Consider the following 13,970-nt stretch of genomic DNA (forward strand, 5'->3'; position numbering starts at 1 on the left):
CTGTCAGTTCAAACATTTCGCAGAAAATAATGTATGGCTACAATAATGGCTACACACACAACACCAGAACAATGTGTTGTCAGTCACTTTAAAATGAGTGGGGCGCCCACTGGCCAAGTGGTCCAGGCGCATGCCACATAGGCTATAGGCTCTGGCCTGACAGTGTGTCGTGTGTTCGAGTCCCATTCATGATGACCTTTGCTGCATGTCTCTCCCCGTCTCTCTCTCTCCCTCTTTCCTATCTTCACTTGATACTATCGATAAAAGCAGAAAAGCCAAAAAAACTAATCTTTAAAAGAAAAAAGGTGTGTGAGGACAGAGAGTAGCCCTTTTCAAAACAATGTCATGAAGTGCTTTGCAAAACTATATAATATCACATTTTGATATTCGAGACAATTGAAATGAAAACAATACGGATATAATATCATGCAGGATGAGAGCATCCATTTTAAGTTATACACAATAATAAAAACAAAATAATGTAACAAATCGATCATAAATGATGTCATTCACCAAATTAATTATTTGGTGATTGACATTCTTCTGACTGGTCACTATAGGGCTAGGCACACTTCAAAGCACATGTCAGCATCTACTGAAGAGCTACAACATTAACACACACTGCACACCTGCCCGCCACATGCACACTATATGCTCACGCAAATGTCTCCCCTCATGTATTGGTTTGCTTATATTACTCCACGTGTGGGAGTGCAGTTTTGCAGCTTTAATTAAAACTTCCTCTATTTTCTCTCTCGGCATCGCCCCAAAGGGCCCTGACTTCTTCTCAACCAGCACGTGCTTATTTATGTATAATTGCATTAAACTCCAGAGCGGAGCCACCGCTGAACCCAACGACAGACCTGTGGCATAAACTGGGATTGAGAGAGTAATACAATTTCATGTACTGAAGCATTCCATTGGCTGGGAAAATGCTACATTTATGAATATGTATGTGTGTTCATTAAAAAGTAAGAAGAAGTAGAATAGTTTGGCTTACTGCGAATTCTTTCTGTACCAAAATGTCAAAACAAATCTATACAGTCCTGCACTGTGGGAATATGGTTCCCGCAGTTCCCAGGTGCAAACAAACGGACCACATATAAATACAGTGACTGTAGCTGTTGTTTTCATCAAGAGATCAAACAAAGAAAAATAATCCAGGTGCCGTCTCGCTTCCCTTTTTACATTTGCCAGATCTGTTTTCATCTGTTGTTTAAGGTATTGGAAGAACTTCACACACAGCAAAGTCAAAGTAGGTCCCTTGTTTCTTCAACATTTCAAAAGAGAAATCCATCATCACGTTTCAACCTTCTTATAATATTGTGAAATTTCCAAGTTATACCCAATAGCCCTGCCCACATAGGGTAATTCTAGGTTGCAACAACACTGCCTGCCACTAATAAACCAAAAGTTTGTATAGGCCCTGGCCCACATTACATTCTTTTATTCAACACCCATTAAATTAAAGGTGGTGTAGGTCAGTTCAAAGAACATTTTCATTTCAGACACAGGTATGCCCAGACGGCTATAGGGCACCTAGGCTGCTAATGCCGCCTGACAGCCTGTCATGTGTTCGACTCACAATCCCGACGACCTTTGCTGTGTGTCACTCCAACGCCCTGAGGGCGAGAAGCGACCTCGCCCTCATCCAGACTGCTGGGCTCGCCCAGACTGCTGAGCGAGCACTGGCGCTTTGGCATAGGGCGGTCAGATCAACATATGGAATGAATTCTGTACTGGCCATAAATGGAGCGTGTCTTGAGTGTACAGGGTTTGATGAGGTCAGATGATCAACATATTATGTCAGAACAGGTCAGCTCCATATATGGAGATATAAGGGTTTGAGGTTTGAGATCAGATGTAGAGTTGCTGGCCGGCCCCATATATGCAGATCTAGGTGATGATCCAGTCTTCTCCTTTTTTGCGGCTTTCACCTTTATTCTATTTATTTTTATAGAGGGACAGACAGTAGGCTGACAGGAAATGGGGGAGAAAGATGGGGGAGTGACATGCAGTAAAGGCCGTCGGGATCTGGAGTCGAACCTGCGGCACACTGCCAGACTCGGACTACCAGCCAAGGTGCCTGGACCACTGAGCCACGGCCCAATATTAACTCATTTTTGCTGGGGACCCCCTGGAACCCCTGGGGGTCCCCAGGCCCAGACCCTAGGTGTAAGTGATAGTTTTGGTTAAATCATTTTTTTTTTGTAAAAAATAAAAAAATAAATAAAGCTCTGTCTATGTTGTAATGGAAATCATTAGTAGCATGTGTTCACTGTTCAGTAAAAGCTGAACAGTGTTCTATTTCTGAAGTTCTTTAATACATTTTGAGGTTGTGTCACCAATTTAGTCCAATCAGCAATCAGCAGAGAGTAGGCTACCTACTGAGTTTCCAATTATCCCGACCTGAAAATGTTACTGGACTTGAGTGGAGTTATATTGAACAAACACTTCAGGACAAAATAAGAAGAAAAAAAAAGAAGAACGAAAAAAGAAGGAAAGAAAAATAAATCATTATAATCAATTAAGTGTGAACTGCTTAATTCACTTCGAAAACGATTTTAGTAGGAATACTATGGAAAACCAATAAACCACAATTATTTAATTGGCAAACTACCCACATGCACACATGAAAGCCGCAAGGCTAAATGCACATGGCACAACACTCGTGTCGAAAACCAAAACAGTAACAGCATGGCAATGTTTTCATTGGGCGTATCTCCTTTCGTAACACGGATGTGGAGTGACAGCTTCTGTCAAAAATACTTAGCCTTTCGGCGAACAACGAAAGAAAGGTGAGTTTTAAAGCAATGGAAATCAGTGCATGGTTTACTCATGAGTTGCATGTTTTCATTTCGTAGTGTGTGTTTGTATTTCATATTAGACTAAACGCGATAAACACTTTCCAAAGCTAACTGTAGTCTGTATAATATTATAGCTAGGCTAACGGTAGCCCCAGCTGGTCACTGCTGTGTTGGGCTTGAGTCTGGGCTGGTGAGCTCGTTGTGCTTCATGTTGCTGTTTCTACACGTTGCTTTGAATGTAACCACGAAATTCATTCATCTCAAGTATAAGTGCAGAGGGACATGCTACATAATGAATTAACCCACTATTAATAATAAACAAGGCAACAAGCTGATGCATCTCCCTTTAATAGTATCCTGCCAAATAGTGGTGTGGCCGTGATTTCCCCAAGATTGCATTTCCATGCACCAGAGTAGGACAGTGGAGTGGACAACGCTGCATGTTGCACTTTGGCAAATAGGGTCTGTTGAGCATCCACACACACACACACACACACACACACACACACACCCACACACACACACACACACACACACACACACACACACACACACACACACACACACACACACACACACACACACACGCGTAAAGAGGTACTTTACTACTTCACTACTACTGCCATTGTCGTCCACTGGCACTGATTACATTTCAGTCAGGAGTCGGACAACTCAAGAATGGAATAGATATTTATTGAATATAAATGAGCAATATGTTTATTATGGTTTGGCGATGAATTGGGTCTGCTTTTTAGGTACTCAGATCAAGCGCATCAGTCCCGACCATAGGGACTCCGAATCCCCCGTACCTAAACGGTAGATCCAAAACGACAGGTGGTAGCTGGGGTGGAGGAGGGTGAGCAGCAATGTTTGTATACAGCAGCGCAGCAGAAATAGCAGCAGCAGGCAAGCAAGCAGGAGGAAGAGTGCAAACCTTCCAGTTTATGTAGCCGGTATGAGGATGGAGTGAGTGTGTGATTGGCTGAGTGAATCATGTGGATGAGAGCGTGATGCTGAGGCCCAATTAACGGCCAGAAGCGACTGCACTGAGGTTTCCTGACTGAACTTGCTCTGCGCATGTCTGTGACAGGCGCGATGCTCATTTATAGTTTTGAGATTCAAACGTCTGATTTCATTATGGTTTGCAGTTTCTTCTGTGTGCACTTTATTATTCATCTATCTTTCTCCTGACCCCTCAAACACACCCTCTACCTGTTTTCTATTTTTGGTATACAGCACATAGCTAAATACAAAACAGGCTACACACCAGGGCAATGTAGTGCAAGTCTTTTTGCATAGCACGTTTCATTTCATACAAAATGACAACTCAATTTACAGCATACAAGGACGTTCAAAGGAATAAAAAGCATTTAAAAAGTAATTCACAATAAAATGATTAAAAAATCAATCATTTTCTTTTGTCAGTAGACTAACAGCAAATGGGGATAGAGATGGTTAGTGGCACGCAGCAAAGGACGTCAGGAACGGGATTCAAACCTGCGACACGCTGTCAGGTTAGCATTGCAGCCTAGAGTGCCCGGACCTCCACAGTCCACACCAGTGGTCCCGGCCCAAAAATAAATCTTTACCTCTCTTCATGTGGCATACCTTATTCATACATTTTAGAGGTGCTCTGATCAGTTTTTTTGGGACCGATCCAGATGAGATCACCAATTGTTTTTCTCACGATCGGTGATACAAACTATATTATACCATATAGCTGATTGACTTTTATACCACTTAAATGGTATAAACCGTTGGCTGCAGCGCACCTCTAATAAATGTAAACTACGTGCTTGGGAGTGACACACGCCTAACTACACTAGTACACACTGTACACAGTGTACAGTATTTTGACCATAATAAGTGGTTTGATTTGGAACACAGCAGGCTAGGCTACTGCACCAAGTTGGAAGTTGGAACTTCCTTTGTGTAGCTTCTGCATGTATCCTGGATACTCTGTGTGTGTGTGTGTGTGTGTGTGTGTGTGTGTGTGTGTGTGTACAGTGTGTGGGTGCCTGTGTGTCCTCTTTGTGGAAATAGTATTGGCACATTCTTTAAATAGCGTGTTTCAGCTTTCAGGTGACTGATGGCTGGAGTCTGAACAACTCAATGACTTCTAGCAAGTTTAGAAAGTTAACCGAAAAGTATTTTAAACCCTGCATGTGGAAGTCTCTTGACTGACAACTTATTTTACATTCTCTGACTTGCCCCTGGCGAGGTAAACAACAACAACGCCCTGGAGTTTACCGCACCACCACCTTTCGCTGGCGTGTTCAAACTAAGAATTATTATAACTTAGACAAGGTAACCCACTTGTTATTAGCATAAAGGGCCTTTCAAACGTGGAAGCGAGGAACGCAGGCGGTGTTGCCTGGATCAACGACAGGTCTCCTCAAGGTCTTCTCAAGAGGGGAGCAACAACGCAAGCGTAAAAAAAAAGCTAAACAGAATCCAGGTTCTGGTGAGTTGCGGGTGTGTGCACATAACGACTCTAACAAGCACGCGTGCAGCGTGCAACAAATTCACAGGACCACGCTCACGTAAATACGCTTGCTTGCTCTGTGCAAAAACGCAGGTCTCATTGGAAATGAACTATAGGCGCGTTGTATCGCTTCACGTTTGAAAGGCCCTTAAGAATGGCATCACCTTTTACCAATACATCTTTATGGAAAACTGGGTATAAATTAAATATTTCCTACTTGCATCCCCTGTTGTCCAATTAGAACAAGTTGCACTGCAGGGCTTCAGTCCAAAATTACACATTATGTTCATGTTAACAAGATTATTTTACAGGGGGGGAGACAGATGAGGTTATATTGCTGAATGCTGAGCTGTGCACATTGATGGAAACTATCATTAGACAGGTGGCCAGTCCTGAGATTTCCAGCTGGCAGCTGGCAGATACAGACAATGCAGCTCGTGTTTTTTTTTTTTATACTGTAGGTGGAAATGGAACCAGAGTGAGACTACTTGTCAGATTGAAGTGCTAACCTTACCGTATTGTCCTTAGGAGTGTTCATTTTAAGATGCTAATATGCATTGTGTTTGCCCTCTAGTCGACTGTTCATTGATTGATTGATTGGAATATTTATTAACAGTTTGCAGAATTACAGTACATTTCAAGCACAAACTCAATACAAAGACTGTTAACTGTGAGTGGACGACCCAATTAAGCATTACACTTGTTTACAACAGGGTCCACCTTGTTCAATTCATCAAAACATTTAGAGACGTACAAATAGACACTTCTATATAGTTAAAGAACAGAACAGGAATTCATCATAAAGGAAGCAAAAAGGGAAAAGAAACATATACAGTGAGGGGGAAAAGGGGGGGGGGGGGGTGGGGGGGATTCAGATTTTACGTCCGTAGGTGCCCTTTGAGAGCGATTTTGAAGGAGTCAAGGGATTCACATGTCTTAATGACTGTTGGTAGGGCGTTCCACATTTTGGTGGCATAGGAGCGAAAATAATTTAGTCCCTTGTTTGTGCCGAATCTGGGTTGTACATGGTTTGTTGCACTCCCTCTGGTGTTGTGGGTGTGGACTTCGTTTCATTCAGCTTGCAGTGACATGTTAAACCACTCAACCACTCAATGAGATGTTCGCTATACACACACAGCCGGCAATCCACCCAACAGACTCCCTCTTCATACACTGTAGGACAGAGCCATTTGGCTTATTTACGGGAGGTGCTTCTGTTACCGCTGGGAATAGGCTAACAGCCAATCAAAATACAGGGTAGAGGCCAAGCTAATAGAATCTGACAGGAATGGAGTCATAGAGGCCACTCAGGCGTCGTAAAGCTGTCGCCGTTTTAAGCCCCCTAAATTTGTCGCTATTACCTACCTATACCTCTCCCTCCTCGTATTCCTATGTTGGAAACTTGGAATTGATGGTAGTAGTGCTGATCATTTCTCGTGGCCTGTCTTACTGTATACAAACTGGATCTTTCTGCTTTTGTAATTGTTTGTGTGGCAGAGTGGGTATAGGTGTGCATCTAGGCATATATGCTAAATATGATTATGTGAGCTTTTAATTTTAACTACTGGAGCAAAAGTAGAAGATGAGTATCACATGGATGTATAACAGACATTAACCCGTTTTGGTTTTAGCATTATGTTATGCTTTAGCTATTGAAAAATAGCAGATCTACAAGCTCATAGCGCGCCACCGAGTGGCGCGCTACGAGTTCGTAGGTCTGCTATTTTTGAAAAATCGAAGAACCACTGACATAGAAACATAGCTTTTTCAGAAAACTGTCAGGATGTAGAAGACATGTTTAGAATCTGATCTCAGGTCAGAATGGGTTAAGTCTGATGTAGGGATGCCAATTATTGTGTCCACCACCAGGCTGAAGGCACGTCCGAGACTCTGATTTGGCCCCCGTCCGACGTCCGTCCGTACACGTATCTGTCTGTCTGTGTGCAGAATAGATAGATCATCTCCAGCACTGTTGGCCAGATTGAGGCGAAACTTTGCGCGCACGCACGCTCCCTGGAGGCCAGAGCAGAACCACTGCCCCAAACCTTTTATGTCGGCCTGTTATAGCGCCACTAGGGGGGCGATGTTCTTCCTACTTGGTAAGGGATGAGGCGTAGGCCGGGGGGGCGGCCTACTACAAAAAATCTTGGATTGGGACTTTAAAGATATACGGCTTGAGCAGAAGCTAATTTCTCACTTTACTGATGGCCTGTGAGGGAAGGCAACAGGTATTGAATTAGTTTGCATGAGAGGAGGGAAATTGAAATATGGATTGGGGTCGCAAATGCCTGCCAGTGCTATTGGCTGTTTGTGAGGTGGAGGATGAGATGTGTGTGTGTGTGTGTGTGTGTGTGTGTGTGTGTGTGTGTGTGTGTGTCAGTGTGTGACTGATGCAGACAGTGCCGCTATCGAATGGCTTTCCACCACTCCCGCACAGAGCTATTTTCCAATAACAAGTTGGGAGCGGGAGTGACACAGATGAAGTGGATGTTTTAAGAGGAAAAGTAATCTTAAAGGAAAGCCAGGCCATTCCTCACTCTAATACCCAACTTCCTTTATGCTCTCCTCTACTCCCCCCCCCCCCCTCCCCTCCTCCACCACTGCTTCCATCTTGGAGTCAGACACAAGCCAGTTCTCTCTCACCATCTGCTTTTTAGATGTATTTAAATTAGTGACGCACCGAATATTCGTCCGCAGAAAATATTCGGCAGAAAATGGCAAAAAAAATATTTTCGGCCTATTCGGTTTCGGCCCGAATAGGCAGAAAATATATCACCAATGAGGCAATGAATGCATTCAAAAGAGCTGAATAAATCTTTTATGGACCCATAATAACTTTTGCCATAACCATTTATTTTGCCATAAATCAGGTACGGCCATGACAACAGTGGTAGGAGAAAAGATATATAATATTAATCATATTCGTTTATATTTGGTATTCGGTTTTCGGCCAAGAATTTCCCTTTCCGTGCATCCTTAATTTAAATCATGCATGCTAAGCGTGGGGCAGGCTGTGTGGACCACTGGACCTGTGGTTCAACCGGTCATGTCCCTGTTCTCTCTCAGGCTTTGCAGCCCGACTCCTGACCTGGGGAAACCTGGCCTGAATGTGAATGAATTACCAACACAGCAAGTTAGAAGTGTCACAGTCACAGGCGTGAAGAACATTTCTGGCATTTAAGTCTGGACAGTGGTGACCTGTTCCGAATATGTATTGATAATCAAAGTCAACTATAATGGTGCCAATGCTCAGCTGTAGCCTGATTTAGTATTTGTGAAGAATAAAAAACTGTGTTCGGTAGTGAGAGGGAAAAGAAAGCATTAAAAAATGGATCAAGCTAACTCATTTGTTTTGGAGCCGAGACTGAGGGAGGGAGGAGAAGAGATTCAGCTGAAGAAAGCCTCAAAGTTTTGAGACTACTTTTTGTTTTGGTTCATAATTTCTCTGCTGCATGTAGACTGTGTTAAGGTGCAACTGTGGGTTGCAATTCAAAGTCCCATTTTCTTCCTCTGCGAATGCGAAGCCATTCAGTTTTAAATGGCATAAAATCTCCCATGTTTTCACCCTGTCCATCTCAGTCCATAAACACATTTCAGGGCAACAGTTGCGGCGTCTAGACGGCAAAATCCTGTGTTAATTTAACTCTGCAGCTTGTTCTTTTCAGCCAATAACCTTTTATAACTCCCAGCGCCATTAGTTTTCAAGTGAGGTCACTTAGATTTCACACAACCTCAAATAACACTGCTGACTGCTGAGTTGTTCTTGAGTTGCGTTACAGGTCCATTTCATTTATATAGTTTGAGCTGATTTAGGAGGCTGTTGGTACGGGCTATAGTACCTGGGGTGGCAGTTGCTCTGACTGTAGGGACTTGATTGGAGAAGCGTAGGGTGCCTGGCTCAAGTCCTGCCCACACCACAGGGTATGGAGTGTGGACTGGTAGCTGGAGATGGTGCCAGTTCACCTCCTGGGCACTCCATAGGTGCCCGTGAGCAAAGCACGGAAAATCCTGGGCTTCACTACGTTGCAGTTAATCACTTCACCAGTTCTCTCCACATTTTTGAGTGGTGCAACCACTCCAAAGAACAGCAATGTCTGTGTCCGCCTATCTATGTGTTGTTCACCTATGTGTCCGTGTGACGTTAATGAGCACGAATATGACTAGTACCAGTAGGGGCGCTGTTGTGCCAGAAACAGAGAGAGAGAGTGCTGCACTGTTGCCTGCTAATGAGAGAGAGAGGGGGCGGGGAGTTGTAACACTCAGTTCACACGGGTGTGATTTAAAAAATATTGTAGCGGCTGCATTTCTGTATTTGTGTGTAAAAAAAATAATATATATATATATATACTTTTTTTATTAATAAAGAAAACCTTTTAATCTTCTTCTGCTGTAAGTATAACCATTCAATTAAAGGGACCTTGCCTCCTCAGAACGAGAGGCATGCGATGTCGACTGACCAGTGCACCGAGAGAGTCGTGAAATCGATAGCTCATACCATTCTGTCTTTGAATTTGTTTTGGTCACGAAACCAGGCAAAGAGAGTAGAATATGAAACTCCGCTCAGGTATAGCTTTATTGATTTACCGTTGCTTTTGTCCAATTACAGTGTGGTATTGGTGTCCGAGCCGCTCGACCAGCCGTTAAAGACCTGGACTCAGGGGCAAAGTTCTTCAGGGTGCTGACGTTCGTGGTCTCCAAAGTCCCAGAGAGAGGTATGCTGTTTGACATATTCCACAGACTCACTGAGGACTACAGAATGAGAGGTTCCATCTAGGGTCGGGACCCGGAACTGGTTCTTTTTCAGATCCGGTTCTGATATTGAAGAACCAGAATTGGTTCCTCCGTCGTATTTGGAACCGTTTCTGGAACCGTTTTTTTTTTAAATCACACTGGTATGTGGACTTGATGCTATACAATTACTATACCAGAGATTACAAATGGCTTACGGGTCCATTTGGTTCCATTTGTACACTCTCAGAGTTACAGTCCTGTAAGGCAGGGGTTCTCAAACTGTGGGTCACGACCCCTCGGGGGGTTGCCAAATTATTTTGGGTGGTACCCAAATTATATTAAAAAAAGAAAAAACTTTTTTTTGCAACTGAATGGCTGGAAAATGGAAATGGAGAGTTTACATAATACATAGTGCATGCATACACCTTCCCTAATCTGGTTTCAGTATTTATTTATGGTGTATTGTCTCTATTATTAACCCATTTTGGACGGGAACCCCTTTTGGTGTTTTAAACATTATGTTATAATTTAGCTATTGAAAAATAGCAGATCTACAAGCTCATAGTGCGCCACCGAGTGGCGCGCTACGAGCTTGTAGGTCTGCTATTTTTGAAAAATCGTGAAAAGGATTTAGAAGATCTTTTTTTAATTTTGAGGTCAGGCCTAAATGGGTTAAGGTTATTGTAGCAGTCAATTTACATTGGGGGTCGGGAGGGTGCGGGGCGGGGGCCCCGATACATGGCCAAAGCATTTCCGAGGGTCCCTGTCCAAAAACGTTTAGAACCCCTGCTGTAAGTAAGGGTCCATTTGGAACCCGCTATAGGAATCATTAAAGGGAACCGTTAAGGAATCGGACCGTTAAGAGTGGATCGTTACAGAACCGGAATCGTTAAAAATCCTAAAGGTTCCCAATCCCAACCCTATAGTTCCGTTGTCCCGTTGTTCTTAAGATTCACTAGCATTACAACATGAAGAGAAAATGATCCTCTCTCTGTGTGTCTGTGTCTGTCCATGTGTGTGTCTGTTGGCTGGAGGCTCAGAGAATTGCGTGTCTGACTGGGACTGTATTTGCGTTCGTGCGTGCGTGCGTGCGTGCGTGTGTGGTACTATATCAGAAGCTACACTAGAGTTTTTAACTGCTGGTCCGGCATGATTATGGTTTACCGGACATCTGATGAAAATAATGGCCATTTCTAGTCCATGAACGACAAGCAGGTGCATAAATGTGGCCGATGATTACTGAATGAACAGTTACAGCACTACATTTGGGACTGAAAGTGATTTGATGAGCTTCAGCTTATAAGAGAATAAATTAGCTACATTTTGTGTCCGTGGCTGCGGTATGGCATTATTCCTCAATAAAAAATATTGCATCATCGGTTTAATAGAATACACAAGCAATCAAAGGGTTTGTACAGAAATTGGCCCTTCATTATAATCCTTCGTAACTTTGATTGATTAGTCTGGCCAGTAATAAATCACAATAGAGCCTACTCACACAGTCATGGTGACATAATTATGTTCCGGGTGCGTGCGTCCATGCGTCTGTGGTTAGAGGCAGCTTTGGGAAAGTTGAATAAGCTTTTGTGGTGATCTTGTACTTCTTAGAGATATTCAGTTCCAAGTGGTTACATTTTACATGTTGGGAGTCATGCATTCCTTGTATCCATTCCTTGTATCCATCATTCTTTCCAAATGCGTATGTGCATTGCTGTTGATTTGTGGTAGGACAATTGCCATTACAATTGCAACGGGTCTGAAATGGATGGACCATTAAGGTTAAACTCTTTAACCTTATAGGGTTTAGAATGAGACATAATTATGCGTTACTTATATAATGACGTTCTAAAATCCATATAGTCTGTTCTCACATTTTGAATGAGCCGCGTTTAACGTAACGGAAGATTGAAAGAAGCCAATCAGGAGTGCAGTGCAGCAGTGAGCAGCACTGCCTGCTGAACACCATGGGGTGCAGTGAAGCAGTGAGCAGCACTGCCTGCTGAACACCATGGGGTGCAGTGAAGCAGTGAGCAGCACTGCCTGCTGAACACCATGGGGTGCAGTGAAGCAGTCACCGGGAAGTTGGTTGTCTCGGGTCCGTTTCGGACTGGGTGAATATTGTTTGACCCTGGCTACCCTCTAGTACAGGGGTACTGTACTGTACTGTACTGTACTGTACTGTACTGTACTGTACTGTACTGTACTGTACTGTACTGTACTGTACTGTACTGTACTGTACTGTACTGTACTGTACTGTACTGTACTGTACTGTACTGTACTGTACTGTACAAGCCCTCCTCCGTGGCCTGTGTGTGTGTGTGTGTGTGTGTGTGTGTGTGTGTTAGGCTGCGCAACAGTGACACTTGGTGGTGAACAAACGCTATGGCGCTATTTCCGGCCTAACCAGGGACACACATTGCTGTGCATTGGAGTGGCTTCACCACTCAAAACCTGTGGTTTAAGAGTTTACATAGGCCTATGTAGTATATACAGTACATGCATAAACTTTCCTTAAAGATTATATCAGTATTTATTTATCATGTATCTGATACGGTGACCGGAGACTGAGAGAATTAATTATATTTGTCTCCACCAGGCCGAAGGCATGGGGGGAGAGTATGTTTTGCACTCCATCCGTCCGTCCGTCCGTCCGTGTGTGTGTGTGTGTGTGTGTGTGTGTCCGTGAGCAGCTAATCTCGGCCACCGTTAACCCGGTCGATGCCAAATTTAGCACACACACTCCCTGGATGCCAACGATGAACCTCTGACCCAAACTTTCCAGAACAGCCTGTTATAGCGCCACCAGGAGGCCGCTTTGTGCAAAACAAGTTTTTGCACAGTACACCTACAGATTTTGTCCAAACATCACGCAAATTGGTACACAGTCTCTCTAGAGCCATTCAACGAAACCGGTCTTTCAGATTTCTCAGACTCCATCCTGATTGGTTAAGATTGGCTTCCAAAGTTCACAGGAGTGCTCAGTTTCAAACAAAATGCTGCAAATCATGAACACATCGCGTGATTTCCGTGAAATTGTGCACCCACATTCCCACTAGGCCGAGGAAGAAATGCCACATGAACAATTTCAACTCAGCCTCAAGGTGGCGCTATAACTGGCCGAAAAGTGTTTTTACCTCTAACTGCACGGATCTGTGGATAACTTTGTATGCCAACTCCCTAGAGGCCAAGGAAAAACCTTTGCCTGGAATTTTTCACATATGCTCTTTATAGCGCCACCAGGAGGCCGACATATGTAAAACACATTTTCTATTATTACTCCTTCAGATTTTATCCAAATTTCACGCAAATCGGTACACATGATCTCCATAGTCATGTGATCAAGACAGGTTTGTTTGATTTCTCATATTCCATCCTGATTGGCCACGATTGGCTCCTACAGTTTTCAGGAGTAGCCCGCTTTGTACAAATCGCCACAACTCCTCAACGCAGCGTCCGATTGCGATGAAACTGTGCACGCATATTCCCACTAGGCTGAGGAAGAAATGCCACTTGACAGTTTTCAACAGCCTGATGGTGGCGCTACAACAAGCCAAGTCGCATCATGCACTCGTTTATTTGTGTTGCCCTGCTACCCAACCACCAGATGAAGGCAAGCTGCAATGTCCTACTATCCTCCTGGTGGAGACCTGTGCCCAGAAGGGCACTTTTTCTAGTTTTCAGTCTGTCTTTGTCATGAAAAAACGACCAAAAACGTCTATTACCGGCCTAACGTAAGCTCTGATATAGGCCCTATAAAACATTTGGATGCCAGACAGTCTGGATGGCAGTAGTTTGTGCTGAGGTGGATTCCCTCACTCACACAGCTTTTAACCAGACATTACAGAGAAATTGCAGCCGTTTGAAAGCCGTATTGTTGCTGCAGGATTTGGAGGCTGAAATTCCCAGGCTGCTCTCTCCCCTGTGCCGGCCTACGTGCTGACACACTG

At 43.7% G+C, this 13,970-nt stretch overlaps 1 protein-coding gene across 1 annotated transcript in view; it reads left to right on the forward strand.

Moving 5' to 3' along the window:
* Positions 1-4,258: 4,258 nt before the first annotated feature.
* Positions 4,259-13,970, forward strand: part of spop (speckle type BTB/POZ protein) — a gene marked incomplete at both ends in the record, with an annotated part of 129,634 nt that continues 119,922 nt past the window's right edge. Inside the window, 2 exon segments of the mRNA XM_083779017.1 lie at positions 4,259-4,321; positions 9,899-10,004. Coding sequence (XP_083635143.1) covers positions 4,259-4,321; positions 9,899-10,004 — 169 coding nt within the window.

The sequence above is a fragment of the Protomyctophum parallelum genome, assembly GCF_964188405.1.
Source record: "Protomyctophum parallelum genome assembly, chromosome: 13".
Lineage (NCBI taxonomy): Eukaryota > Metazoa > Chordata > Actinopteri > Myctophiformes > Myctophidae > Protomyctophum > Protomyctophum parallelum.